Source organism: Anomaloglossus baeobatrachus, unplaced genomic scaffold, assembly GCF_048569485.1.
Source record: "Anomaloglossus baeobatrachus isolate aAnoBae1 unplaced genomic scaffold, aAnoBae1.hap1 Scaffold_643, whole genome shotgun sequence".
Lineage (NCBI taxonomy): Eukaryota > Metazoa > Chordata > Amphibia > Anura > Aromobatidae > Anomaloglossus > Anomaloglossus baeobatrachus.
The window spans coordinates 77,905-104,601 of NW_027445012.1; the positions used below are offsets into that span (position 1 = coordinate 77,905).

Below are 26,697 nucleotides of genomic sequence, written 5' to 3' on the forward strand. Positions count from 1 at the left end.
CACTTTTTCTGTTGAGGTGTTTACGTTGCTCTGGGCTGTGGCAAGGAAGAGTCCTTACCCTTGGACTGTTTTATGATTTCAGCCAATGGCTCACCAAACAGTCTGTCTCTAGATAATGGCAAGCTGGTTAAGCATTTTTTTGGAACCAGCATCTGCTTTCCAGTCCTTTAACCACAAGGCTCTGCGCAAAACCACAGAATTGGCGGACGCCATAGCGGTACAGCTCGTAGATTCTAGGACAGCATTGATAGCATAGGTCGCAAACGCAGACATTTGCGAAGTTAGGGACGCCACTTGCGGCACTGCTGGATGTATGAAAGCATCCACCTGTGCTAAAACCAGCTGAAATAGCTTGGAGTGCCCACACGGCCGCGAATGCTGGAGCAAACGACGCGCCGATAGATTCATAGACAGATTTCAACCAAAAGGTCCATCTGTCTGTCGTTGGCATCTTTAAGTGAAGCGCCATCCTCTACTGCGACTATGGATCTAGCCGCAAGCTTGGAAATTGGGGGATCCACCTTTGGACACTGGGTCCAGCGTTGGCCACCTCAGAGGGAAAAGGATAACGGGTATCCTTAGAACGTTTAGAGAAACGCTTGTCTGGATGAGCGTCGTGTTTCTGGATCGATTCTCTGAAGTCAGAGTGGTCCAAAAAAGCACTTAATTTACGCTTGGGATACAGGAAATGGAACTTCTCCTGCTGTGCAGCTGCCTCCTCTGCAGAAGGGGCTGGGGGAGAAATATCCAACAGTCTATTAATTGCCGATATAAGGTCATTAACCATGGCGTCACCATCAGGGGCATCCAGATTGAGAGGGGCCTCAGGATTAGAATCCTGGTCACCGTCCTCAGTCTCATCACAGAGAGACTCTTGTCGCTGAGACCCTGAGCAGTGTGATGACGTGGAGGGTCTTTCCCAGCGAGCTCGCTTAGGCTGCCTGGGACTGTCATCTGAGTCAGAGACTTCAGCCTGTGATGCTTGAGACCCCCCTGAAGTACGGATTAGTTCCAACTGAGGGGGACCGGAGAGCATAGACACAGCAGTGTCCATGGTCTGAGCAACTGGCCTGGACTGCAAGGTCTCCAGGATTTTTGCCATAGTCACAGACATTTTATCAGCAAAAACTGCAAAGTCTGTCCCCGTCACCGGGGCAGGGTTCACAGGCGTCTCTGCCTGGGCTACCACCACAATAGGCTCTGGCTGACGAAGTGCCACTGGGACTGAACATTGCACACAATGAGAGTCGTTGGAGCCTGCTGGTAGATTAGCCCCACATGCAGTACAAACAGTGTACACAGCCTGTGCCTTGGCACCCTTGCGTTTTGCGGATGACATGTTGCTGCCTCGTCAGAGCAGTACAGGGTGTCCAGCCAAGAAGCGACCTTACAGTGCAAATATATATATATATATATATATATGGTACCAAGAAAAAAGTACACTAATATAACACTGAGGCACAAGTGGGGCCAGCACTAAAGTGCAGCTTACCGCCCGCTTAGGAGCGGGTGTGTGGTCGCCGAAATCCCTTTAGTCTGGGTCTCCCAGAGCCTGCTGCCTTTCCCCAGCCAGACCGCATGTGTAATGGCTGCCGGCGTCCTTGTGGAGAGGGGGGGGCGGGCCCTGGCGTATACAGACGAAGAGCGGGAAGCCTGCTTCCCACTGTGCCTAGTGAGAGGGCTGGAGCATGTAAATAAAGCTCCAGCCCTCGGCGCTGCCTATTGAGCAGCGTCTCTCCCCTACCCTGATTGACAGGGTGGGGGCGGGAACGAAGCGGCGCTAGGCCGCAGAAGCCGGGGGCTAAAGTTAGAAGCGCCGCCGCCGTAAAAGCGCGGTCGGCGCAAAGTCCCCGGCGCACCACAAGTCGCAGCTGCGCCGCCGCTCCAGTAAGCGGTCGGCGCAGTAGTTCCCAACATGTAACGTCACTCAGCAAAGCTGCAGTGACCTAACCCCAGCGCACAGCGCTACTGTCCCCGGCGCACTATAACGCTCAGCAAGCCTTGAGAGTGTCCGTGCCTGCCGGGGACACAGAGTACCTGAAAGTTGCAGGGCCTTGTCCCTGAACGGCACTCCCGCTCCAAATCCAGCAGGTTCTCTGGGTCTGTGGATGGAGCCCGGCCCCAGGGCTTGGGGGCCGGCAAGATCCCACTTCCACAGAGCCCTTCAGGGGATGTGGAAGGAAAACAGCATGTGGGCTCCAGCCTCTGTACCAGCAATAGGTACCTCAACCTTACAAGCACCACCGCGGGTGAGAAGGGAGCATGCTGGGGGCCCCATATGGGCCCTCTTTTCTTCCATCCGATATAGCCAGCAGCTACTGCTGACTACAAACAGTGGAGCTATGCGTGGATGTCTGACCTCCTTCGCACAAAGCAGAAAACTGGTGAGCCAGTGATCCCACTGGGGGTGTATAGCCAGAAGGGGAGGGGCCTTACACTTTTTAGTGTAATTGCTTTGTGTGGCCTCCGGAGGCAGTGCTATACACCCCAATCGTCTGGGTCTCCCAATAGAGCGCCGAAGAAAAAAAAAAATTAAATGTTATTTAGCTTTTTTTATTATTATTAGACTTACTTGGGGATTCCAGATTGTGCTCGTGTCGCTCTTCTCTTTCCTGATATTGGAGCAGATGAGACCATAAAGCAGATTTGCCCTAAAACAAATGCAAAAAAAAAAGTTTCAAACCAAATCTGTCATTTATCATTTTATGCTAAATCCCTCCATAAAGTAAAAAAATCTGAATCCTCATCACAGGGGTAAATGATAAAATTGTTAAACACCTCTCGGCGGCCACAAGGGGCGCACACTGAGGACTGTTGCCTCACAAGTACAGCAAGGGAATGTCCAGAGGATGTAATGACCGGGGAAGAGGTATTGCATCCAAGCAGGACTGTATTTCAGCGCTGATCACTTTCTCAGCCGGTGGAACATGCGGCAGATGTCCGCTCCTCTGCACTTATTCAGAGGGGATCGTGGTGCTGAGGCCACGGACACAGCTATAAGGACGCTCTGTGGAGACGCTCGCACATGCTCAGTCTGGATTACCTGTTTGACCTGTAGGCCGTGACTCCAGATTCTCTCCAGCAGGTCGCACAGGCTGGCAATCAGCGTGTTCTCTTCTAATCCGGTTATGTTTGCATCTGCGTGTCCCAGCTCCACCGCTTCATGCCCCATCTTCTCCACCAGCATACGCTTCGTCTGGCCAATTAAGAGAGATCATCATCATCATCATCATCATCATCATCATCATCATCATCATCATCATCATCATCATCATCATCATCATCATCATCATATACCGGGGTCCTGCAGCCGCCATAACCCCTTCAGGCCCCCTACACCCAAGTCTGGCCCCCTACACCCAAGTCTGGCCCCCTACACCCAAGTCTGGCCCCCTACACCCAAGTCTGGCCCCCTACACCCAAGTCTGGCCCCCTACACCCAAGTCCTGGCCCCCTACACCCAAGTCTGGCCCCCTACACCCAAGTCTGGCCCCCTACACCCAAGTCTGGCCCCCTACACCCAAGTCTGGCCCCCTACACCCAAGTCTGGCCCCCTACACCCAAGTCTGGCCCCCTACACCCAAGTCTGGCCCCCTACACCCAAGTCTGGCCCCCTACACCCAAGTCTGGCCCCCTACACCCAAGTCTGGCCCCCTACACCCAAGTCTGGCCCCTACACCCAAGGTCTGGCCCCCTACACCCAAGTCTGGCCCCCTACACCCAAGTCTGGCCCCCTACACCCAAGTCTGGCCCCCTACACCCAAGTCTGGCCCCCTACACCCAAGTCTGGCCCCCTACACCCAAGTCTGGCCCCCTACACCCAAGTCTGGCCCCCTACACCCAAGTCTGGCCCCCTACACCCAAGTCTGGCCCCCTACACCCAAGTCTGGCCCCCTACACCCAAGTCTGGCCCCCTACACCCACGTCTGGCCCCCTACACCCACGTCTGGCCCCCTACACCCACGTCTGGCCCCTACACCCACGTCTGGCCCCCTACACCCAAGTCTGGCCCCCTACACCCAAGTCTGGCCCCCCTACACCCAAGTCTGGCCCCCTACACCCAAGTCTGGCCCCTACACCCAAGTCTGGCCCCCTACAACACCAAGTCTGGCCCCCTACACCCAAGTCTGGCCCCCTACACCCAAGTCTGGCCCCCTACACCCCAAGTCTGGCCCCCTACAACCCAAGTCTGGCCCCCTACACCCACGTCTGGCCCCCTACACCCACGTCTGGCCCCCCTACACCCACGTCTGGCCCCCTACACCCAAGTCTGGCCCCCTACACCCAAGTCTGGCCCCTACACCCAAGTCTGGCCCCCTACACCCAAGTCTGGCCCCCTACACCCAGCCTGGCCCCCTGCACCCAGCCTGGCCCCCTACACCCAGCCTGGCCGGTGCCCACTGAGCCAGAGAGGACTCTCCAGCCTCGAACCAACGTGACAGCCGTGCAGTGTGCAGCATAGTTAATGAGGCTGGATCTATGTGGCAGCAATGTCACATGTTGAGGGTTTGCAGGACATATAGGGACAGAATTAGAACGGTCCTAAATGTGGACAACTGAGAAGGAGATTAGATTCTATGTTATAAATGTGAAGGAGGCTGCGGCTGCAAGATCCATCGGAACAGGATTAGACACTCTTGTAACGCTGCCTCTTCCTGGTTTTGAGCTTTGTGTTTTCTCCCAGGATTTATAGCGCATGCACACACGCTCCATGTATCTGCGCCTCACACACTCTCTGCAGCTAACAGGCGCCTTCTGCTTTTACCACAGAGTCTCCCAACACATACATAGCGGGCGCCCTCTGTACCCACCTGCATGTATTGCGGGCACCCTCTCCCCACCCACATCTATAGCGGGCACCCCCTCTACCCCCCACCAGCATCTATAGCGGGCACCCACTCTACCCCCCACCAGCATCTATAGCGGGCACCCCCTCTACCCCCCCACCAGCATCTATAGCGGGCACCCCCTCTACCCCCCACCAGCATCTATAGAGGGCACCCCCTCTACCCCCCACCAGCATCTATAGAGGGCACCCCCTCTACCACCCCACCAGCATCTATAGCGGGCGCCCCCTCTACCCCCCACCCGCATCTATAGCGGGTGCCCCCTCTACCCCCCACCCGCATCTATAGCGGGCAGCCCCTCTACCCCCCACCAGCATCTATAGCGGGCAGCCCCTCTACCCCCCACCAGCATCTATAGCGGGCGCCCCCTCTACCCCCCACCAGCATCTATAGCGGGCGCCCCCTCTACCCCCACCAGCATCTATAGCGGGCGCCCCCTCTACCCCCCACCAGCATCTATAGCGGGCACCCCCTCTACCCCCCACCAGCATCTATAGCGGGCACCCCCTCTACCCCCCACCAGCATCTATAGCGGGCGCCCCCTCTACCCCCCACCAGCATCTATAGCGGGCGCCCCCTCTACCCCCCACCAGCATCTATAGCGGGCGCCCCCTCTACCCCCCACCAGCATCTATAGCGGGCACCCCCTCTACCCCCCACCAGCATCTATAGCGGGCACCCCCTCTACCCCCCACCAGCATCTATAGCGGGCGCCCTCTCTACCCCCCACCAGCATCTATAGCGGGCACCCCCTCTACCCCCCACCAGCATCTATAGCGGGCACCCCCTCTACCCCCCACCAGCATCTATAGCGGGCGCCCCCTCTACCCCCCCTGCATTCATAGAGAGCGCCCCCTCTACCCCCCACCAGCATCTATAGCAAGCACCCGCTGTACCAATCACCTGCATCCATAGCGAGCGCCCCCTCTACCCCCCACCAGCGTCTATAGCAAGCACCCATCTACCCCTCACCTGCATCCATAGCGAGCGCCCCCTCTACTCCCCACATCTATAGTGTGTGCCCTGTCTACACCCTCTATAGTGGGCACCTTCTGCACCACCCCTTCCCCTGTATTTATGGCACCCTCTCTATCCCCCCCCTGCATCTAAAGAGGACGCACTCCCCCCGCATCTATAATATCCATATCATGTTCCCTCTCTCCCCCTGGCATCTTTTGTGTGCACTGACACTGCACCTGTACCGCCCTTGCTCTCTGTAGCTATAGAGGGCTTTTTAAACCCCTCTTTCTGCATTTAGGCTGTGCTCTCCCCCGCCTGTACAGTGCGCGCTCCGGCTCTCTATGTGCGCACCTGTCTCACTGTCTCGCTCCCTCAGCACTTTACTTTCTGCGGCTTTGATGCTCCCGGTCTCCGCACCTCCATGGACTCTGCCTCTACAAGTCTCGCACTATTCCCCTCTCCCCGGATTTCTGTTCCCAGACTCGCACTAAGCCAAATTACAACCGCCCGGGGACCGGATTTCGGGATCTCACCTTCATGCGACATTCCTTCAGTAATCCTTCCACAAACTTTGAGTTGGTCTGTGCGATCACCGCCGGGGACAGATCGGACAGTTTGGGCTGCCGCACGCTTTTCCCCAGGCTCCGGGCCTCCTGCATATATTTCTGCAATTACCAGGAGACAAAAGTGAGTGATGAGAGCGTTTATTGGACACTTTATTTCCTAAATTTAGGAGGTCGATCACTAGATTCATTAGGGATCTGTATCGCGGTTACATTTTGGATCTTATTATGGTCGGTCACTTATATGCGGAGGCCAAAAGTCATCCCTGCGGTATTATACGCTGCATATTCAGATGAGGGGGGCAGCTCTGACCTCCGCTGTCATTATGTCCTGATTTGTATAGGAGAAGGGGGCGAGTACGGAGCACGCGGGGACGATTTTCGGCGGCCCATTCACTAAGGAACAATAGAGCAGAAGGCAGAGGTATTGTCTGGTAATGAAAGCGGGCGAGAAGAAAAGGATCCAGCGTCTTTATTCATCTGTGTCTTATTTCCTTTCTTAAAGGGACAGCACAAAATAGACGAGCAGCATTTACCGAGACGTCGGCCATTCCCTTAATCCCGTCCGAAATAATAAAATAATTTTAGGGGTAAAAAACTGGCCTCCATGGCTTTTCAAGAAGCGGTGCGGATTAAGTCGCTGTCAATCCCCTCTGACAGATGATTAAAAGGATTGGACATGTTGAAATCCAACATGCCTAATCCAACTTAGTGTAGAGCCGCGATGGAGCACCGACACTGCTGTTATGTTCACTCTCTACGAGACTGCCAAGCACGCACTCTACTGCCTACAAGTGGTGAAGGGGGGGGTGTCAGTTGGATTCCCATCGATCAGCAGCGGGGGTCAGTTGGACCCCTATTGATCAGTCGTGCGGGGGATCAGTTGGACCCCCATCGACCAGTAGCGGGGAGTCAGCTGGACCCCCATCGACCAGTAGCGGGGAGTCAGCTGGACCACCATCGATCAGTAGCGGAGAGTCAGCTGGACCACCATCGATCAGTAGCGGAGAGTCAGCTGGACCACCATCGATCAGTAGCGGGGAGTCAGCTGGACCACCATCGATCAGTAGCGGGGAGTCAGCTGGACCACCATCGATCAGTAGCGGGGAGTCAGCTGGACCACCATCGATCAGTAGCGGGGAGTCAGCTGGACCACCATCAATCAGTAGCGGGGAGTCAGCTGGACCACCATCAATCAGTAGCGGGGAGTCAGCTGGTCCACCATCGATCAGTAGCAGAGGGGTCAGTTGGACCCCCATCGATCATCAGCGGGGGTCAGTTGGACCCCTGTTGATCAGTAGTGCGGGGGATCAGTTGGACTCCAATCAGTAGCGGGAGTCAGTTGGCAGTCAGTAGCGGGGGATCAGTTGGACCCCCATTGATCAGCATGGGGGAAGGGGGATCAGTTGGACCACCATCGATCAGTAGCAGAGGGGTCAGTTGGACCCCCATCCATCGACCAGTAGTGCGGGGGGGGGGGGGGGGGGGGGGAGGGGTTAGTCGGACCTCTACCGATCAGCAACAGTGATCAGTATTGTGGGGGGCGTCAGTTGGATGCCCATCAATCAGTAGTGGGGGGGTTATTGGACCCCCCGATCAAGTAGCTTGGTCAGTTGGACCCCCAACGATCATTAGGGGGGGGGGGCAGTTGGACCCCCTCCGATCTATCCAGTGGTGAACTGTGAACTTGAGTATGGATTTCTGGGAAATGCGCCATTATACTTTTAGGTTTTTATTTTGTTTTTTTGTTTGTTTTTTTTAACAGGTTTGTACGTGTGAACATAAAAGGCAAAAACACAACAATAAAAAGAGATAGTAAAATAAACACTGTGCACACAATGGTGGAAGAAGCTCAGCTGTGATCAAAGCGTGAGGGCAGGGGAGGCTACCGGAGCATTTTATGGGATAGGTTCAAAGCCATCGACACTACAAAGCGGATCTACGAGGCAGCACCGGGGGAAGAAGGGGGGGGACGTGGGCGTCCGACAAGGTGCACAGCGGCTGTACGGGGAGCAAACGAGACACAAGACGTACCAGGCAGCACTCAGAGAAGGATTTTTTGGGAGGTCGCACTGGGGCAGGGAAGCCCTGATCCCACTCCCAGAATGCCATAGAGTTTTGGCGGAGCAAGTTCTCCTCTGACGGCTTAAATGGAGGAGACCCGGGTGAACCCCCCGAGCAAGAGGGACGGAAAGCAAAAAAATGAAAAAGAGGACACAGGCGGGCATGCACGAGCCGGAGCAAAGAGAAGAAAGAAGACAAAGTAAATACAGAATAACATAAAAAGGCTCAAAACAAAAACAATGACATCACATAACAAAGTCACCTTAAAGGGAAACACCACCTATAAATGTTTTGTAGTTTGTTTTTTTATCACCACCTATAAGAGCGGCTCGGCTACATCCATTCACCAGATCGAGGTCCACCTTCTCCACTTGGATAAATGGATATTATGACTGCAAATTTTTTTTTTCTTTGCTGAAGGGGTCCTTCAATAAAATTTGGGGGGGGAGGAAAATCACACACAATAGTCTGAACGCTACTGTAAGTCTGATATGAAGAGATTGCAGCATGCAGTAAAGCAATGCTTGGAATTTATTTGGGGAAACAGCGCCACTGTGGTTGGAAGTGGAATTGCAACCGCTTTACTCCTTACTGCCAGAGATAGACGGATGGCGTAATTAATAAACCAAGGGGAGGAATACTGGCAATTTATTGATATTACAGCTGACCAAAAATATTCGCAGCACCCTAGTCCAGCAGATATGTCAGTAGTTTGAAGCCTACAAACCTCATCCTGACATCTGAGCGTGGGCCCCCCGCCAGCCTCATGGTGAGGGCCCCCCGCCAGCCTCATGGTGAGGGCCCCCCGCCAGCCTCATGGTGAGGGCCCCCCCGCCAGCCTCATGGTGAGGGCCCCCCCGCCAGCCTCATGGTGAGGGCCCCCCCGCCAGCCTCATGGTGAGGGCCCCCCCGCCAGCCTCATGGTGAGGGCCCCCCCGCCAGCCTCATGGTGAGGGCCCCCCCGCCAGCCTCATGGTGAGGGCCCCCCCGCCAGCCTCATGGTGAGGGCCCCCCCGCCAGCCTCATGGTGAGGGCCCCCCCGCCAGCCTCATGGTGAGGGCCCCCCCGCCAGCCTCATGGTGAGGGCCCCCCCGCCAGCCTCATGGTGAGGGCCCCCCCGCCAGCCTCATGGTGAGGGCCCCCCCGCCAGCCTCATGGTGAGGGCCCCCCCCGCCAGCCTCATGGTGAGGGCCCCCCCGCCAGCCTCATGGTGAGGGCCCCCCCGCCAGCCTCATGGTGAGGGCCCCCCCCGCCAGCCTCATGGTGAGGGCCCCCCGCCAGCCTCATGGTGAGGGCCCCCCCGCCAGCCTCATGGTGAGGGCCCCCCCGCCAGCCTCATGGTGAGGGCCCCCCCGCCAGCCTCATGGTGAGGGCCCCCCCGCCAGCCTCATGGTGAGGGCCCCCCCGCCAGCCTCATGGTGAGGGCCCCCCCGCCAGCCTCATGGTGAGGGCCCCCCCGCCAGCCTCATGGTGAGGGCCCCCCCGCCAGCCTCATGGTGAGGGCCCCCCCGCCAGCCTCATGGTGAGGGCCCCCCCCGCCAGCCTCAAGGTGAGGGCCCCCCGCCAGCCTCAAGGTGAGGGCCCCCCGCCAGCCTCAAGGTGAGGGCCCCCCCGCCAGCCTCAAGGTGAGGGCCCCCCGCCAGCCTCAAGGTGGGCCCCGCGAGGCACGGCTCGTTTTTTGAGATGTTATTAGACGGCCTCTATACCGTAATGATTCAATAAGTTATTCCGAAGGCATCCCACTGTCTCAGGCAGCGATTTCCTTTGGCAATCACATAGGATTTAGCAGCTTTATTACTCCGGGCGTCTGAGGACAGCGCTGGAGACAGATATACTCCTCAGTATGAGTAATCAGTAGTGTTCTAACCACTGGGACCCCATCAAAGGCAGAGGTTGCAGCAAGCAGTAAAGCAGCCTCCTTCTGTGGGGGGAAACAGCGCCACTGTGGTCAAAATTGGAACTGCAGCCACTTGGAGACAGAATGTTTTTTTTAGGATGGGAGGGGAATGGCCCATTAATTTCATGCAGATTGTCTCAGTATTAGGTTGGCAGGAAACCTGCGCAGTGATGACAAGGGACGGAAATGGAGGGTGAACGTGAAATGTGACGCTCGGAGGAGAGAAATGTCACCGGCTGAGAGGACGGATTATCTGACCGTGAAGGAATCTAGGAAATGTCTGCAAAACTATTCCAAGTATGAGGCGGCCCACTGACCGCTACAATGGACGCCATTCATACACGGCCCGTGGCCCAGAGAATGAGCTGTAACAATCTATTACTTCCAGTGGGGCAGGGAAGATCGGCAGGTGCTGCCTTATGCAGAGCTTTTGGCTTCCTGATACAGAGCTCCAAACCCTCTGCAGAGATCTAAATAATTGCCAAAATTCTTTTTGCCTGCAGCTACCACTAGGGGGAGCTCACTGCACACAGAGGATACAACAGTAAGCAGCGAGCTCCCTCTGGTGGCGGCTGCAGGGAACTAGCATTAGATCATATTAGTGGCAATGAAGAATAAGTCTATGATTGATACTACCCACCAATGGGCCCATTATGTAGAGAAAGCACGATATTAGTGCCAATCCAAAGCATTTCACACAATGTGTACCGTGCCTTTAAGAGATGCATAATCTGCGTCCCTCTCGTTAAACACGGTGCCTGGCAATCATTTCATTAGCGTTTGGGCCTAAAATTGGATGACGAGCCGGTTAAATTGTGAGCAGAATTAATTACGGAGCAGCAGAGCGGCATTAATTATTCACTCGTCGTCCGTAATCAGGAGCCGGCGCCAGACTGTGACCTCAACCTCCCGAAACGCAAGGGGACCCTCCTCCTGGCAGATGGCACCAATGTCCCCGGAGGTCTGGGGGGGGCAGAGACGTCATCAATGACTGGAGCTCATAAGGGGACAGGAAAATTCCTTTAACCCGGCGTAAGGGGGGTCCAGACGGGCGCCGGATATCCAATATTCAGACACGAACATATAAAATGTACCTGTAAGAGCTATAAAAACCCGGGAGGACAGAAAAACAACCCAGCCTGACAAGGGGGAAAAAACATAACCCCACCTGACAAAAAAAAAATCCCCGCCTGACGAGAGGAAAAAAAAAAAAAAAACACCACCTGACAAGGGGGAAAAAAAACCCTGCCTGACAAGGGGGAAAAAAAACCCCTGCCTGACAAGGGGGAAAACCCCCCACCGCTTGACAAGGAGAAAAAAAAAAAAACCCCACACCTGACTAGGGGGAAACCCCCCACCTGACAAGAGGGAAAAAAAACCCCTGCCTGACAAAGGAAGAAAAAAAACCCCCGCCTGACAAGGGGGGAAACCCGGGGGAACCCCCCCTTACCTGACAAGGGGGGAAAAAAAAAACCCCTGCCTGACAAGGAGGAAAAAAAAAAAAAACCCAGCTTGACAAGGGGGAAAAGAAAAAAACCCTGCCTGACAAAGGAGAAAAAAAAAAAATCCCGCCTGACAAGGAGGGGGAAAAAAACCCCAGCTTGACAAGGGGGGGGGGGGAATAAAAAAAACCGCCCGACAAGGGGGAAAAGAAAAAAACTCCGCCTGAAAAGGAGGAACACCTATTCCTCCCCCCCCCCCCCCCCCGCCTGACAAGGGGGAAAAATCCCAGCCTTGGAAAATATATCATAATTCTGGACTATCAGATGCCAGACTAATGAAATTGCACCACAGGATTTAAATAAAAGGATTAGTGCCATAGGGACTTTTCTAATCCATGAGGAGCCGCCATGATCAGCTGATTGGCTGTGGAGCACAGGAAGTGGCTCACAACATCGTGCAGTGGCTGCAAGCGGTACTGCAAGGGGTCACCTTTTCATTTGTATGGGATACAGCTTGCAGTACCGCTCACGGCCACTATACAATGTGCGCCTCTGTGCCAGATCCAGGGTGTAATGTCAGCTGATCGATTGGGGTCAGATTTCTGCAATCCAATATCAATGATATCTCCTAATATTACGATCATACGATACCTCACTAAACATTTTCACATTGCTGCAAAGTGCACCACTCCCCCCCCCCCCCCCCCTGACAGGTTATCTCTGGAACTGCAACCCAGCCCTATTATAAAAACAAAAGGACTAAGCTGCAATACCAGACATGACCTATGGACAAGAGGGGCGCCGATTACAGAGCTGCTGCCTAGAGTGCAATACAAAAGCATTAAGTAACGCAGGGAGGTATATGGCTCTGCTATATTATTACTCTGGACGGAGGAAGGTAAGAGGTTAATTCATGACGTGCACAGATAATTAGAAGTGCGAGGGACAAAGGATTATCCAATAAAATAAATAAGAGCGGAGCAATCCACCGATCACACGCCGCCACGATGACGACCTACCTCCCTCAAGTCATTGTCTAATCCGAGGTGCTCCGAGTGCTGCCGCTGCCGATCCTTCCTGCGCTGCGCCGTGGCGTTCCGGCTGACCCAGCGACTGTAGGGACAAGATAGGGGATGACGGGACGCCGCAACCATCTACATAACACAGTGCCGCTATACAGAGATAATACACAGCGTGTATGTATTATATTCTTGTACATAGGGGGCAGTATTATAGTAGTTCTATTCTTGTACATAGGGGGCAGTATTATAGTAGTTATGTTCTTGTACATAGGAGACAGTATTATAGCAGTTATATTCTTGTACATAGGGACAGTATTATAGTAGTTATATTCTTGTACATAGAGGCAGTATTATAGTAGTTATATTCTTGTACATAGGAGCAGTATTATAGTAGTTATATTCCTGTACATAGGGGCAGTATTATAGTAGTTATATTCTTGTACATAGGGGGCAGTATTATAGTAGATATATTCTTGTACATAGGGGCAGTATTATAGTACTTATATTCTTGTACATAGGAGCAGTATTATAGTACTTATATTCTTGTACATAGGAGCAGTATTATAGTAGTTATATTCTTGTACATAGGGGCAGTATTATAGTAGTTATATTCTTGTACATAGGGACAGTATTATAGTAGTTATATTCTTGTACATAGGGGGCAGTATTATAGTAGTTATATACTTGTACATAGGGGGCAGTATTATAGTAGTTATATTCTTGTACATAGGGGGCAGTATTATAGTAGTTATATTCTTGTACATAGGAGCAGTATTATAGTAGTTATATTCCTGTACATAGGGGCAGTATTATAGTAGTTATATTCTTGTACATAGGGGCAGTATTATAGTAGATATATTCTTGTACATAGGGGCAGTATTATAGTACTTATATTCTTGTACATAGGGGCAGTATTATAGTAGTTATATTCTTGTACATAGGGACAGTATTATAGTAGTTATATTCTTGTACATAGGGGGCAGTATTATAGTAGTTATATACTTGTACATAGGGGGCAGTATTATAGTAGTTATATTCTTGTACATAGGGGCAGTATTATAGTAGTTATATTCTTGTACATAGGGGCAGTATTATAGTAGTTATATTCTTGTACATAGGGGGCAGTATTATAGTAGTTATATTCTTGTACATAGGAGCAGTATTATAGTAGTTATATTCCTGTACATAGGGGCAGTATTATAGTAGTTATATTCTTGTACATAGGGGGCAGTATTATAGTAGATATATTCTTGTACATAGGGGCAGTATTATAGTAGTTATATTCTTGTACATAGGAGCAGTATTATAGTAGTTATATTCTTGTACATAGGAGCAGTATTATAGTAGTTATATTCTTGTACATAGGGGCAGTATTATAGTAGTTATATTCTTGTACATAGGGGGCAGTATTATAGTAGTTATATTCTTGTACATAGGGGCAGTATTATAGTAGTTATATTCTTGTACATAGGGGGCAGTAGTTTTCCATGTAACTATGGGTAGTATTATATAAACGGCCGCTACCTCCTCTGCAGGCGATATATAATTATTCTCTCTCAAGCTTTATTTTCTCTCACTACAGGAGGATAATCCGGACATAAAAGCATTGCAGGAATTCTCCGCGCACAGGACAGGCTCTTACTTGTTGCTGATCGGCCCACTCAGCAGAACGTCGGATTGCAGTTTGGGGAAGAACCCCTGCTCGTATTTCCCTTGTCCGATCTTCATGTCCAGCAGGTGAGGGTGGATGGCCGTGTGATCCATCTTCGTCAGACGCTGCTCGATGGACAGAGCTGGAACGATCAATACAGCAGTCGCCAATTAGTGCTGCTATATAGCATTGAAGACCCCGCTGCTCTCCACAGCCAAAAAGGCAGCAATCCTGACCATAATGCGATATTCGGGAAAGGCCTCTTAAAGACAGATCGCTCATAGAACACGTTATACTGTTGATTAATATGAAAACTGTTTTTGGATATCTTCCTTCTGTGTCGAGATACGATGGTCTGAAGTTAAAGGCCCAAAGCCTGAGGCTGCACTACTGAGACCCCAGATGACCATTCCCTCTTCCAATGTATTGTGTCATCACGGGACTGACATCTAATATATATGCATTGACTACATGCTACAGAAGTCAGAAGCGACCATAGTCCTCATTGTGCCTCAGTGGTGCAGCCTCAGGCTTTCGGCCTGTCTTTTCAAACGCTCATATCTCAGGGTAAAATTGAAAGATCGAAAAACGGTTTTCACATTTTTAATGTATGGATTGGGGACTTTTCCTTCTAGGACCTTCCTCTATATATGGTGGAGTGCATTACACATTTTGTTCAAAGTGAGTACACCCTGTAACAGAGTGAAGGTGGAGACAAAAAGCAAGAAATGTGAATTTAGTAGAGATTATGTATAATATTATATATATATATATATATATATATATATATATATATATATATATAAATAAATAAATAAATACATATTATATAATATTTATATTTCATGTAATATTTCATGTAATTTTATATAATTCTTATATTATATAAAATGATATAAAATATATATTATAAAATATAATATATATAAATTTAAAGAAGGGAATTTTGTTTACTTACCGTAAATTCCTTTTCTTCTAGCTCCAATTGGGAGACCCAGACAATTGGGTGTATAGCTATGCCTCCGGAGGCCACACAAAGTATTACACTAAAAGTGTAAAGCCCCTCCCCTTCAGCCTATACACCCCCCGTACTGCTACGGGCTCATCAGTTTTGGTGCAAAAGCCAGAAGGAGGAAAAAATTATAAACTGGTTTAAAGTAAATTCAATCCGAAGGAATATCGGAGAACTGAAACCATTTAACATGAACAACATGTGTACACAAAAACAGGGGCGGGTGCTGGGTCTCCCAATTGGAGCTAGAAGAAAAGGAATTTACGGTAAGTAAACAAAATTCCCTTCTTCTTTGTCGCTCCTAATTGGGAGACCCAGACAATTGGGACGTCCAAAAGCAGTCCCTGGGTGGGTAAATAATACCTCATAATAGAGCCGTAACGGCTCCGTCCTACAGGTGGGCAACTGCCGCCTGAAGGACTCGCCTACCTAGGCTGGCAACTGCCGAAGCATAGGTATGCATCTGATAGTGTTTCGTGAAAGTGTGCAGGCTCGACCAGGTAGCTGCCTGACACATCTGCTGAGCCGTAGCCTGGTGTCGCAAGGCCCAGGACGCTCCCACGGCCCTGGTAGAATGGGCCTTCAGTCCTGAGGGAACCGGAAGCCCCGAGGAACGGTAAGCTTCGAGAATTGGTTCCTTGATCCACCGAGCCAGGGTTGATTTGGAAGCTTGTGTCCCTTTACGCTGGCTAGCGACAAGGACAAAGAGAGCATCGGAGCGGCGCAGGGGCGCCGTACGAGAAATGTAGAGTCTGAGTGCTCTCACCAGATCTAACAAGTGCAAATCCTTTTCACATTGGTGAACTGGATGAGGACAAAACGAGGGTAAGGAGATGTCCTGATTGAGATGAAAAGTGGGCAAGGCAAATGGCCAGGGAGAAAACGCCTGAGCAGAGCACCACGACAGGAATATTTTCCACGTCCTGTGGTAGATCTTGGCGGACGTTGGTTTCCTAGTCTGTCTCATAGTGGCAATGACCTCTTGAGATAATCCTGAAGACGCTAAGATCCAGGACTCAATGGCCACACAGTCAGGTTGAGGGCCGCAGAATTCAGATGGAAAAACGGCCCTTGAGACAGCAAATCTGGTCGGTCTGGCAGTGCCCACGGTTGGCCGACCGTGAGATGCCACAGATCCGGGTACCACGACCTCCTCGGCCAGTCTGGAGCGACGAGGATGGCGCGGCGGCAGTCGGCCCTTATCTTGCGTAACACTCTGGGCAACAGAGCCAGAGGAAGAAACACATAAGGAAGCTGAAACTGCGACCAATCCTGAACTAAGGCGTCCGCCGCCAGAGCTCTGTGATCTTGAGATCTAGCCATGAATGTTGGGACCTTGTTGTTGTGCCGTGACGCCATTAGGTCGACGTCCGGCATCCCCCAGCGGCAAAACACGAAACGGGTGAAGGGACCATTCCCCTGCGTCCATGCCCTGGCGACTGAGAAAGTCTGCTTCCCAGTTTTCTACGCCCGGGATGTGAACTGCGGATATGGTGGATGCTGTGGCTTCCACCCACAGCAGAATCCTCCGGACTTCCTGGAAGGCTTGCCGACTGCGTGTCCCACCTTGGTGGTTGATGTAAGCCACCGCTGTGGAGTTGTCCGACTGAATTCGGATCTGCTTGCCTTCCAGCCACTGCTGGAACGCTTTTAGGGCAAGATACACTGCCCTGATCTCCAGAACATTGATCTGAAGTGAGGACTCTTGCTGAGTCCACGTACCCTGAGCCCTGTGGTGGAGAAAAACTGCTCCCCACCCTGACAGGCTCGCGTCCGTCGTGACCACCGCCCAGGATGGGGGTAGGAAGGATTTCCCTTTCGATAATGAGGTGGGAAGAAGCCACCACCGAAGGGAAGCTTTGGTTGCTTGAGAGAGGGAGACGTTCCTGTCTAGGGACGTCGGCATCCTGTCCCACTTGCGTAGGATGTCCCATTGAAGAGGACGCAGGTGAAACTGCGCGAAAGGGACTGCTTCCATTGCTGCCACCATCTTCCCCAGGAAGTGCATGAGGTGCCTCAAGGGGTGTGACCGACCTTGAAGGAGAGATTGCACCCCTGTGTGTAGTGAACGCTGTTTGTCCAGCGGAAGCTTCACTATCGCTGGAAGAGTATGAAACTCCATGCCAAGATATGTCAGTGATTGGACCGGTGTCAGATTTGACTTTGGAAAATTGATGATCCACCCGAAACTCTGGAGAATCTCCAGAGTAACGTTGAGGCTGTGTTGGCATGCCTCTTGAGAGGGTGCCTTGACCAGCAGATCGTCTAAGTAAGGTATCACTGAGTGACCCTGAGAGTGGAGGACCGCAACTACTGTAGCCATGACCTTGGTGAAAACCCTTGGGGCTGTCGCCAGTCTGAACGGCAGTGCCGCGAACTGAAGGTGTTCGTCTCCTATGGCGAAGCGCAAGAAGCGCTGATGCTCTGGAGCAATTGGTACGTGGAGATAAGCATCCTTGATATCGATCGATGCTAGGAAATCTCCTTGGGACATTGAGGCGATGACGGAGCGGAGGGATTCCATCCGGAACCGCCTGGTCCTTACGTGTTTGTTGAGCAGTTTTAGGTCCAAAACAGGACGGAAGGACCCGTCCTTCTTTGGAACCACAAACAGGTTGGAGTAGAAACCGTGACCCTGTTGCTGAAGAGGAACCGGGACCACCACTCCTTCTGCCTTCAGAATGCCCACCGCCTGCAGAAGAGCCTCGGCTCGCTCGGGAGGCGGAGATGTTCTGAAGAATCGAGTCGGAGGACGAGAGCTGAACTCTATCCTGTAACCGTGAGACAAAATGTCTCTCACCCAACGGTCTTTTACTTGTGGCAGCCAGGAGTCGCAAAAGCGGGAGAGCCTGCCACCGACCGAGGATGCGGTGTGAGAAGGCCGTAAGTCATGAGGAAGCCGCCTTGGTAGCGGCACCTCCGGCGGTCTTTTTAGGGCGTGATTTAGACCGCCATGCGTCGCCGTTCCTCTGATCCTTCTGAGGCCTTTTGGACGAGGAGAATTGTGACCTGCCCGCACCCCGAAAGGACCGAAACCTCGACTGTCCCCTCCTCTGTTGGGGTGTTTTTGGTTTGGCTTGGGGTAAGGATGTTTCCTTTCCCTTGGATTGTTTGATGATTTCATCCAATCTCTCACCAAACAAACGGTCGCCAGAAAATGGCAATCCAGTTAAGCACTTTTTGGAAGCCGAATCTGCCTTCCATTCCCGCAGCCACAAGGCCCTGCGTATTACCACCGAATTGGCGGCTGCAACCGCCGTACGGGTCGCAGAGTCCAGGACAGCATTAATAGCGTAAGACGCAAATGCCGACGTTTGAGAGGTTATGGACGCCACCTGCGGCGCAGACGTACGAGAGTGTGTCAATTTGCACCTGACCAGCTGAGATAGCTTGGAGTGCCCATACGGCTGCGAATGCTGGAGCAAAAGACGCGCCGATAGCTTCATAGATGGATTTCAACCAGAGCTCCATCTGTCTGTCAGTGGCATCCTTGAGTGAAGCTCCATCGTCCACTGCAACTATGGATCTAGCCGCCAGTCTGGAGATTGGAGGATCCACCTTGGGACACTGAGTCCAGCCCTTGACCACGTCAGGGGGGAAAGGGTAACATGTATCCTTAAGGCGCTTGGAAAAACGCTTATCTGGACAAGCTTGGTGTTTCTGGACTGCCTCTCTGAAGTCAGAGTGGTCCAGAAACATACTCTTTGTACGCTTGGGAAACCTGAAACGGAATTTCTCCTGCTGAGAAGCTGACTCCTCCACAGGAGGAGCTGAGGGAGAAATATTCAACATTTCATTGATGGACGCAATAAGATCATTCACTATGGCGTCCCCATCAGGAGTATCAAGGTTGAGAGCGGCTTCAGGATCAGAATCCTGATCAGCTACCTCCGCTTCATCATACAGAGAGTCCTCCCGCTGAGACCCTGAACATTGTTATGATGTCGAGGGGATTTCATAGCGAGCTCGCTTAGTCGGTCTGGGGCTGCGGTCCGTGTCAGAGACCTCACCCTGGGATCCATGAGACACCCCGGGAGGACATTGCTGTTCCAACTGAGGGGAACCAGGGGACAATGATTCCACAGTGCCCCTGGCTTGAGATGCCGGCCTGGACTGCAAGGCTTCTAATATCTTAGCCATAGTCTCAGAAAGTCTTTTAGTAAAAACTGCAAACTCCGTCCCTGTCACCTGGACAGTGTTAACAGGTGGTTCTCCCTGGGCCACCCCTAGCAGAGGCTCCGGCTGAGAACGTGCCACAGGGGCCGAGCATTGCACACAATGAGGGTCAGTGGAACCTGCCGGCAGTATAGCCGTACATGCTGCACAGGCAGCATAGTATGTTGTCTCCTCTGAGCAATACAGGAGGGTAAATAGCCACAAATCAACAGTGCACCCTACAGTGTAAAGTATAGACTATAATCATATAAACTATAAATACACTTCTGCACTAGTGGGGCCAGCACCACAGGTGCTGCTTACCGCCTGCGCAAAGCGTTTGTGTGGGCACCAGAATTCCAGCCTGGGTCTCTTTGAGCTTGTCTCTCCTCTCCAGCGTTAGCAGAGCTGAGAGGAATGGCTGCCAGCGTCCTGGGGAGAGGAGGGAGCCGTGGGCGTGACCCAGAAAAGTGCGGGAACTGGTGCCCCACTGTGCAGAGTGAGGGGGGTGGAGTATGCAAAGCATGCTCCAGCCCTCAGTGCTGCCGACCTGTACAGCGTCCCGCCCTTCCCCTGACTGGCAGGGCTGGGGGCGGGAAAAGAATGAGACTAGGCCGCAGAAGCCGGGGACTATAGTTATAAGCGCGGCCGCCGTATAAGCGCGGTCGCGTGGAAGTCCCCGGCGCACTAACAGTCCCAGCCGCGCCGCAGTGATAACCATGGCAGCGGCGGTCAGCGCGGCAGTCCCCCTACACAAATACACTCAGCGACGCTGAAGTGTATAGTGGCACAAATGCAGCCAGCGCTGCTGTCCCCGATGCACTAGCACACCCAGCAATGCTGGAGTGTTGCTGTGCGCGGTCCCCACGGGGACACAGAGTACCTCCAAGTAGCAGGGCCATGTCCCTGAACGATACTCGGCTCCTATCCAGCAGGGTCCTCAGGAGCTGTGGATGGAGCACGGTCTCCTGTGCCTGGAGACCGATGGGATCCCACTTCACCCAGAGCCCTAATTGAGGGATGGGGAAGGAAAGCAGCATGTGGGCTCCAGCCTCCGTACCCGCAATGGATACCTCAACCTTAACAACACCGCCGACAAGAGTGGGGTGAGAAGGGAGCATGCTGGGGGCCCTGTTATGGGCCCTCTTTTCTTCCATCCGACATAGTCAGCAGCTGCTGCTGACTAAGCTGTGGAGCTATGCGTGGATGTCTGACCTCCTTCGCACAAAGCATAAAAACTGATGAGCCCGTAGCAGTACGGGGGGTGTATAGGCAGAAGGGGAGGGGCTTTACACTTTTAGTGTAATACTTTGTGTGGCCTCCGGAGGCATAGCCCATACACCCAATTGTCTGGGTCTCCCAATTAGGAGCGACAAAGAAATATACATAAATATAAATATGTAAAATTATATAAAAAATATATAAAATTTTATGAAATATAATTATATGTTTTTATAATTTTATATATTTATATATTTTAAATAATTTTATATATATATATATATATATATATATATATATATTTTATATTATATATCATTTTATATAATAAATATACAAAAATTATATAAAATTACATGAAATATAAATAAATATATATATTTTATTTTAAATATATAAATATATATTTATTACACACGTATATAAAAACACATTTACAATCCGTCTGGTTTCCTCCCGTGAACAATGCGTGTGGCTTTGGGGCTTCAATGTGAACAGTCGCTAGTCGCTGAAGGGCCAAGAAACCTAAAAATAAGCATTACATTATAAAGGGAGGAGCAGCGATCAGTTCTGCCGCCAGGCGAGGCACTGAACAGACGGGAGTGTCCCCTGCCTCATGGGAAGAAGGAGGATGAGGATGATGATGATATGCGGCCCCTCCAGCTACGGAGGATTCCGGGCCGGCGAAGACAATCTGTCAAGGCGCCTAAAATGCTTCTGGAGCAATCTGCCGAGAGAACGGCCGCACGGCCCTCACTTACTGCGCTGATCGATGGAGCGTGAGAAATAATGCAGAAAAGCCCCCCCTCCTCCACACAAATTAAAGGAGAACTCCACCAATGACACAACACAAGTACAATAGTGAGGGCAAAACGTACCGGCTTCCTTCAAGGTGGTGCAGGACTGGTACGTGGAGGTCCGGATCGCTGGCGCCCGCACGTTGTAAAGCCGGATCTTCTCGATGCGGGAATCGAACACCCGGAGCAGAGGTTCCTTCTCTTCCCAGAGGGACATGATTTTATTATCGATGAACGTGGCGAACATCTGAGTCTCGATGAATCGGGAGAGGAAGGGGAGGTACGGCTCAGGCTGATCGGACAAGAACGAGGCCTACGGGGGAGAAGAAGGGTCATTAGACGGGTGTTACTGGCCACTATTGTATTATACTCCAGAGCTGCACTCACTATTCTGCTGGTGCAGTCACTGTGTACAGACATTACATTACTGATCCTATGTACACAGTGACTGCACCAGCAGAATAGTGAGTGCAGCTCTGGAGGATAATACAGGAGGTAACTCAGGATCAGTAATGTAATGTATGTACACAGTGACTGCACCAGCAGAATAGTGAGTGCAGCTCTGGAGGATAATACAGGAGGTAACTCAGGATCAGTAATGTAATGTATGTACACAGTGACTGCACCAGCAGAATAGTGAGTGCAGCTCTGGAGTATAATACAGGAGGTAACTCAGGATCAGTAATGTAATGTATGTACACAGTGACTGCACCAGCAGAATAGTGAGTGCAGCTCTGGAGTATAATACAGGAGGTAACTCAGGATCAGTAATGTAACGTATGTACACAGTGACTGCACCAGCAGAATAGTGAGTGCAGCTCTGTAGTATAATACAGGAGGTAACTCAGGATCAGTAATGTAATGTATGTACACAGTGACTGCACCAGCAGAATAGTGAGTGCAGCTCTGGAGTATAATACAGGAGGTAACTCAGGATCAGTAATGTAATGTATGTACACAGTGACTGCAGCAGCAGAATAGTGAGTGCAGCTCTGGAGTATAATACAGGAGGTAACTCAGGATCAGTAATGTAATGTATGTACACAGTGACTGCACCAGCAGAATAGTGAGTGCAGCTCTGGAGTATAATACAGGAGGTAACTCAGGATCAGTAATGTAATGTATGTACACAGTGACTGCACCAGCAGAATAGTGAGTGCAGCTCTGGAGTATAATACAGGAGGTAACTCAGGATCAGTAATGTAATGTATGTACACAGTGACTGCAGCAGCAGAATAGTGAGTGCAGCTCTAGAGTATAATACAGGAGGTAACTCAGGATCAGTAATGTAATGTATGTACACAGTGACTGCACCAGCAGAATAGTGAGTGCAGCTCTGGAGCATAATACAGGAGGTAACTCAGGATCAGTAATGTAATGTATGTACACAGTGACTGCACCAGCAGAATAATGAGTGCAGCTCTGGAGTATAATACAGGAGGTAACTCAGGATCAGTAATGTAATGTATGTACACAGTGACTGCACCAGCAGAATAGTGAGTGCAGCTCTGGAGGATAATACAGGAGGTAACTCAGGATTAGTAATGTAATGTATGTACACAGTGACTGCACCAGCAGAATAGTGAGTGCAGCTCTGGAGGATAATACAGGAGGTAACTCAGGATTAGTAATGTAATGTATGTACACAGTGACTGCACCAGCAGAATAGTGAGTGCAGCTCTGGAGGATAACACAAATATGATTTATAGGACTTTACCTTATCGAAGTTCTGCATCTGCTCGCGGTTTGTGAGCCAGGACTCCATATCGTGTGCGGCTTGTATAACGAAGGCCTCGTAGTCGGCAAACATCTGCGTGAAACGATTGGCGAACACTTCCCGGATCTGCACGTTGAGCTTGTAGTCCCTCAGCTCGCTCTCCGCGCACTGCAGCTTGTGCCCGTCCTCGGCATCCGTCAGGGGGACGCTGATGCTGATCTTGTCCATTTTGATGCCCGTCCTTTTGGTGAGCGCCTCCAGCCGCGCCATGGTCTCGTTCCCCTTCAGCAGCTCGTACATGTTGATGTTGTGCCCGGCGAGGTTCCCGTTCTTCTTGTCGTTCGCCAGCTCGTCCAGCATCAGGCTCTTCAGTTTGGTGGCGCTCTCGCTGCAGTGTAAGTTTCCCTCCGGAGGAATCCCGTAATTCAGAAGAACCTCGGAGATTTCTTGGATGAATTCCAGTTTGTTTGGGAACTGGGGGAATTCCTCCGGGAGCTCAATGAAGTGGTTATCAATATCCACAAAGCACAGGTTAGCCTGAGAGCAGAAGAGGGGAACCGGTGACCAAAAAACACACAAAAACATATAAAAATTGCCACATTTCATTCATTTTCCCATATGGGAGGGACCTAAACAAGTCAGTGTCATGAAGAGAGGCAGTCTACTGCATGGAACATTCTTGCATATTTGCCAACAAGGCTGATTTGGGCAGGAACTGTAGAATAGGGCAGGTTTTATGTAACTCGGCCCATTCTGGGGGTGGGGCTTAAAGGGGGCTTTCAAGAAAAAATAAATAAATGAAAAAACTGATTTGCACCAATTCCCTTAACGGCTAAGTTTGGTAGGAAGTGTAAAATAGGGCAGGATTTATGTAACTCCGCCCATTATGGGGGTAAAGCATTGTTGGAGAGGGAGGTGCTTAAAGGGGGTTTTCAAGAAAAATAAAAACACTGATTTGCACCAATTCCCTTAATGGCTGATTTGGGCAGGAAGTGTAGAATGGGGCAGGATTTATATAACTCCGCCCAATCTGGGGGTTGAGCGTTCCTGGGGAGGGAGGACTTAGAGGAGGTTTTCAAGAAAAAAAAAATAAAATTGATTTGCACCAATTCCCTTATGGACTGTTTTTGATAGAAAGTGTAGAATAGGGCAAGATTTATGTATCGCTGTCCATTCTGGGGGGTGGAGTGTTCCTGGAGAGGGAAGAGCTTAAAGGGGGTTTTCAAGAAAAAAAAAAAAATAAAATAAATAAAAATGCTAATTTGCACCAATTCCCTTAACAGTTCATTTTGTCAGGAAGTATAGGATAAGACAGGATTTAAGTAACTCCGCCCATTCTGGGGGTGGGGCTTAAAGGGGGTTTTCAAGGAAACAAATTAAATGAAAAAACTGATTTGCACCAATTCCCTTATGGGCTGATTTTGGCAGGAAGTGTAAGACAGGGCATGATTTATGTAACTCCGCCCATTCTGGAGGTGGGTCATTCCTGGTGAGGGAGGAGCTTAAAGGGGGTTTCAAGGAGAAGAAGAAAAAAAAAAAAAAAAAAAAACATTTTCACCAATTCCCTTTTGGGCTGATTTGGGCAGGAAGTGTAGAATAGGGCAGGATTTAGGATTTATGTAAGTCCGCCTATTCTGGGGGTGGGGCTTAAAGGGGGTTTCAAGAAATAATAAATTAAAAAAAAAACTGATTTCCATCAATTCCCTTAATGGCTGATTTTGGCAGGAAGTGTAGGACAGGGCAGGATTTATATAACTTCACCCATTCTAGAGGTGCAGCATTCCTGGGGAGGGAGGAGCTTAAAGGGGGGGGTTTCAAGAAAAATAATTAAAAAAAAATGGAATTGCACCAATTCTAAGGGTTGATTTTGGCAGGAAGTGTAGGATTGGGCAGGATTTAAGTAACTCCGCCCATTCTGGGGTGGGGCATTGCTGGAGAGGGAGGAGCTTAAAGGGTGTTTTCAAGAAGAAAAAAATTTGCACCAATTCCCTTAATGGCCGATTTGGGCAGGAAATGTAGGATAGGGCAGGAATTATATATATTAAATAAAAATACTGATTTGCACCTATTCCCTTAACAGTTAATTTTGGCAGGAGGTGTAGGATAGGGCAGGATTTATGTAACTCCGCCCATTCTGGGGGTGGGGTTTAAAGGGGGTTTCCAAGAAAAATAAACAAATGAAAAAACTGATTTGTACAAATTCCCTTAACGGCTGATTTTCGCAGGAAGTGTAGGACAGGGCAGGATTTATATAACTCCGCCCATTCTGGGGCTGGATTGTTCCCGAGAAGGGAGAAGCTTAAAGGGGGTTTTCCAGAAAAAATAAAAATCAATAAAAAAACTGATTTGTACCAATACCTGCTACGATGCTTACTAAATCCTGTCCTCCACAGGCTCAAAACTACTGCTGACAACACTAAACACACGAAGTGATTGGCTGAGCAGACATTTTTGATATGTCAAAAATGGGATCGGAAAGCCGAGAACAGAGAGGACAAAGTAAAAATTGTGAAAGGATCAGTGTGGCTTAGTATTAGGTCTTGTCCTGGGGGCTCTGAGCAATTATTTTTTATTCACCGGAAAACCCCTTTAAATATCCAAATTTTAGCGATTTACATGATGGAAATGGTGGTAAAAGGGAAGAGGGGAGATGAAGCTGCAGACATGGACATGTTACAGCAATGGGGTTTGACCTTCCTCCTCTCCTACTGAAATGACAAATTTGGGAGACCAGGAAGATAAGATATCGTCGGCTGCTGCATGTTGGGTCCTCACCCTCCTCGAAAAAATAATCCAATTTGGAAAACATTTTGTGAAGTTTTTTATTTAACAGAGGTAGAGTCTTCTTTTATGACCCTCATCTATAAACCGGAGAAGCTACTGAAAGTTTTTAATTTTTTGGAGGACCCAACAGTGTAATACCCGATATGTCCTGCGGAGGCGCTGCAGGGGAAATCACTACATATTAGTAGAGGATCTCTATATCCCTCCTTCCTTAATATGTGAAATTGGCGATAGCCTAAATCTCAGCTCTGGAATATAGTAGGGATTAAATCAATCCTGAACTTTAACCTCTAGGGGGCGCTTTCAATTAACGGCCATAATTGAATTACAGCCACTTTCGGCGGCTCCATCTGTCCGCAGAGCAGACGGCGGATCCTTCTTGCGCATGTTCGGGTCAAATCTCTCTTTCGTGCGGTCATCCTCTCCCCGGAGAGCGGCCCCCGTGGTCATTAGCCGGCCATCTGCTGTCTGCGTAAATAATGCATCCAGCATCTGGATCCTTACTACAGGGCGTCCAGCAAATCGCGCTGCTGTCCCTTTAAGACTGCGGGAGCTGGCAGCGCGG

General features: G+C 50.6%; 1 protein-coding gene across 1 annotated transcript in view; it reads right to left on the reverse strand.

Annotated features, from left to right (window-relative positions):
- The window catches only part of LOC142286063 (DENN domain-containing protein 5B), a 98,423-nt gene that overhangs the window by 63,469 nt on the left and 8,257 nt on the right, over nt 1–26,697 (reverse strand). The window contains exons 4-10 of the mRNA XM_075333319.1: nt 23,349–23,885; nt 21,713–21,944; nt 14,438–14,588; nt 12,793–12,886; nt 6,341–6,472; nt 3,044–3,196; nt 2,573–2,651 (exon numbers count right to left, since the gene is read on the reverse strand). Coding sequence (XP_075189434.1) covers nt 2,573–2,651; nt 3,044–3,196; nt 6,341–6,472; nt 12,793–12,886; nt 14,438–14,588; nt 21,713–21,944; nt 23,349–23,885 — 1,378 coding nt within the window. The remainder of the gene's footprint in view (nt 1–2,572; nt 2,652–3,043; nt 3,197–6,340; nt 6,473–12,792; nt 12,887–14,437; nt 14,589–21,712; nt 21,945–23,348; nt 23,886–26,697) is intronic.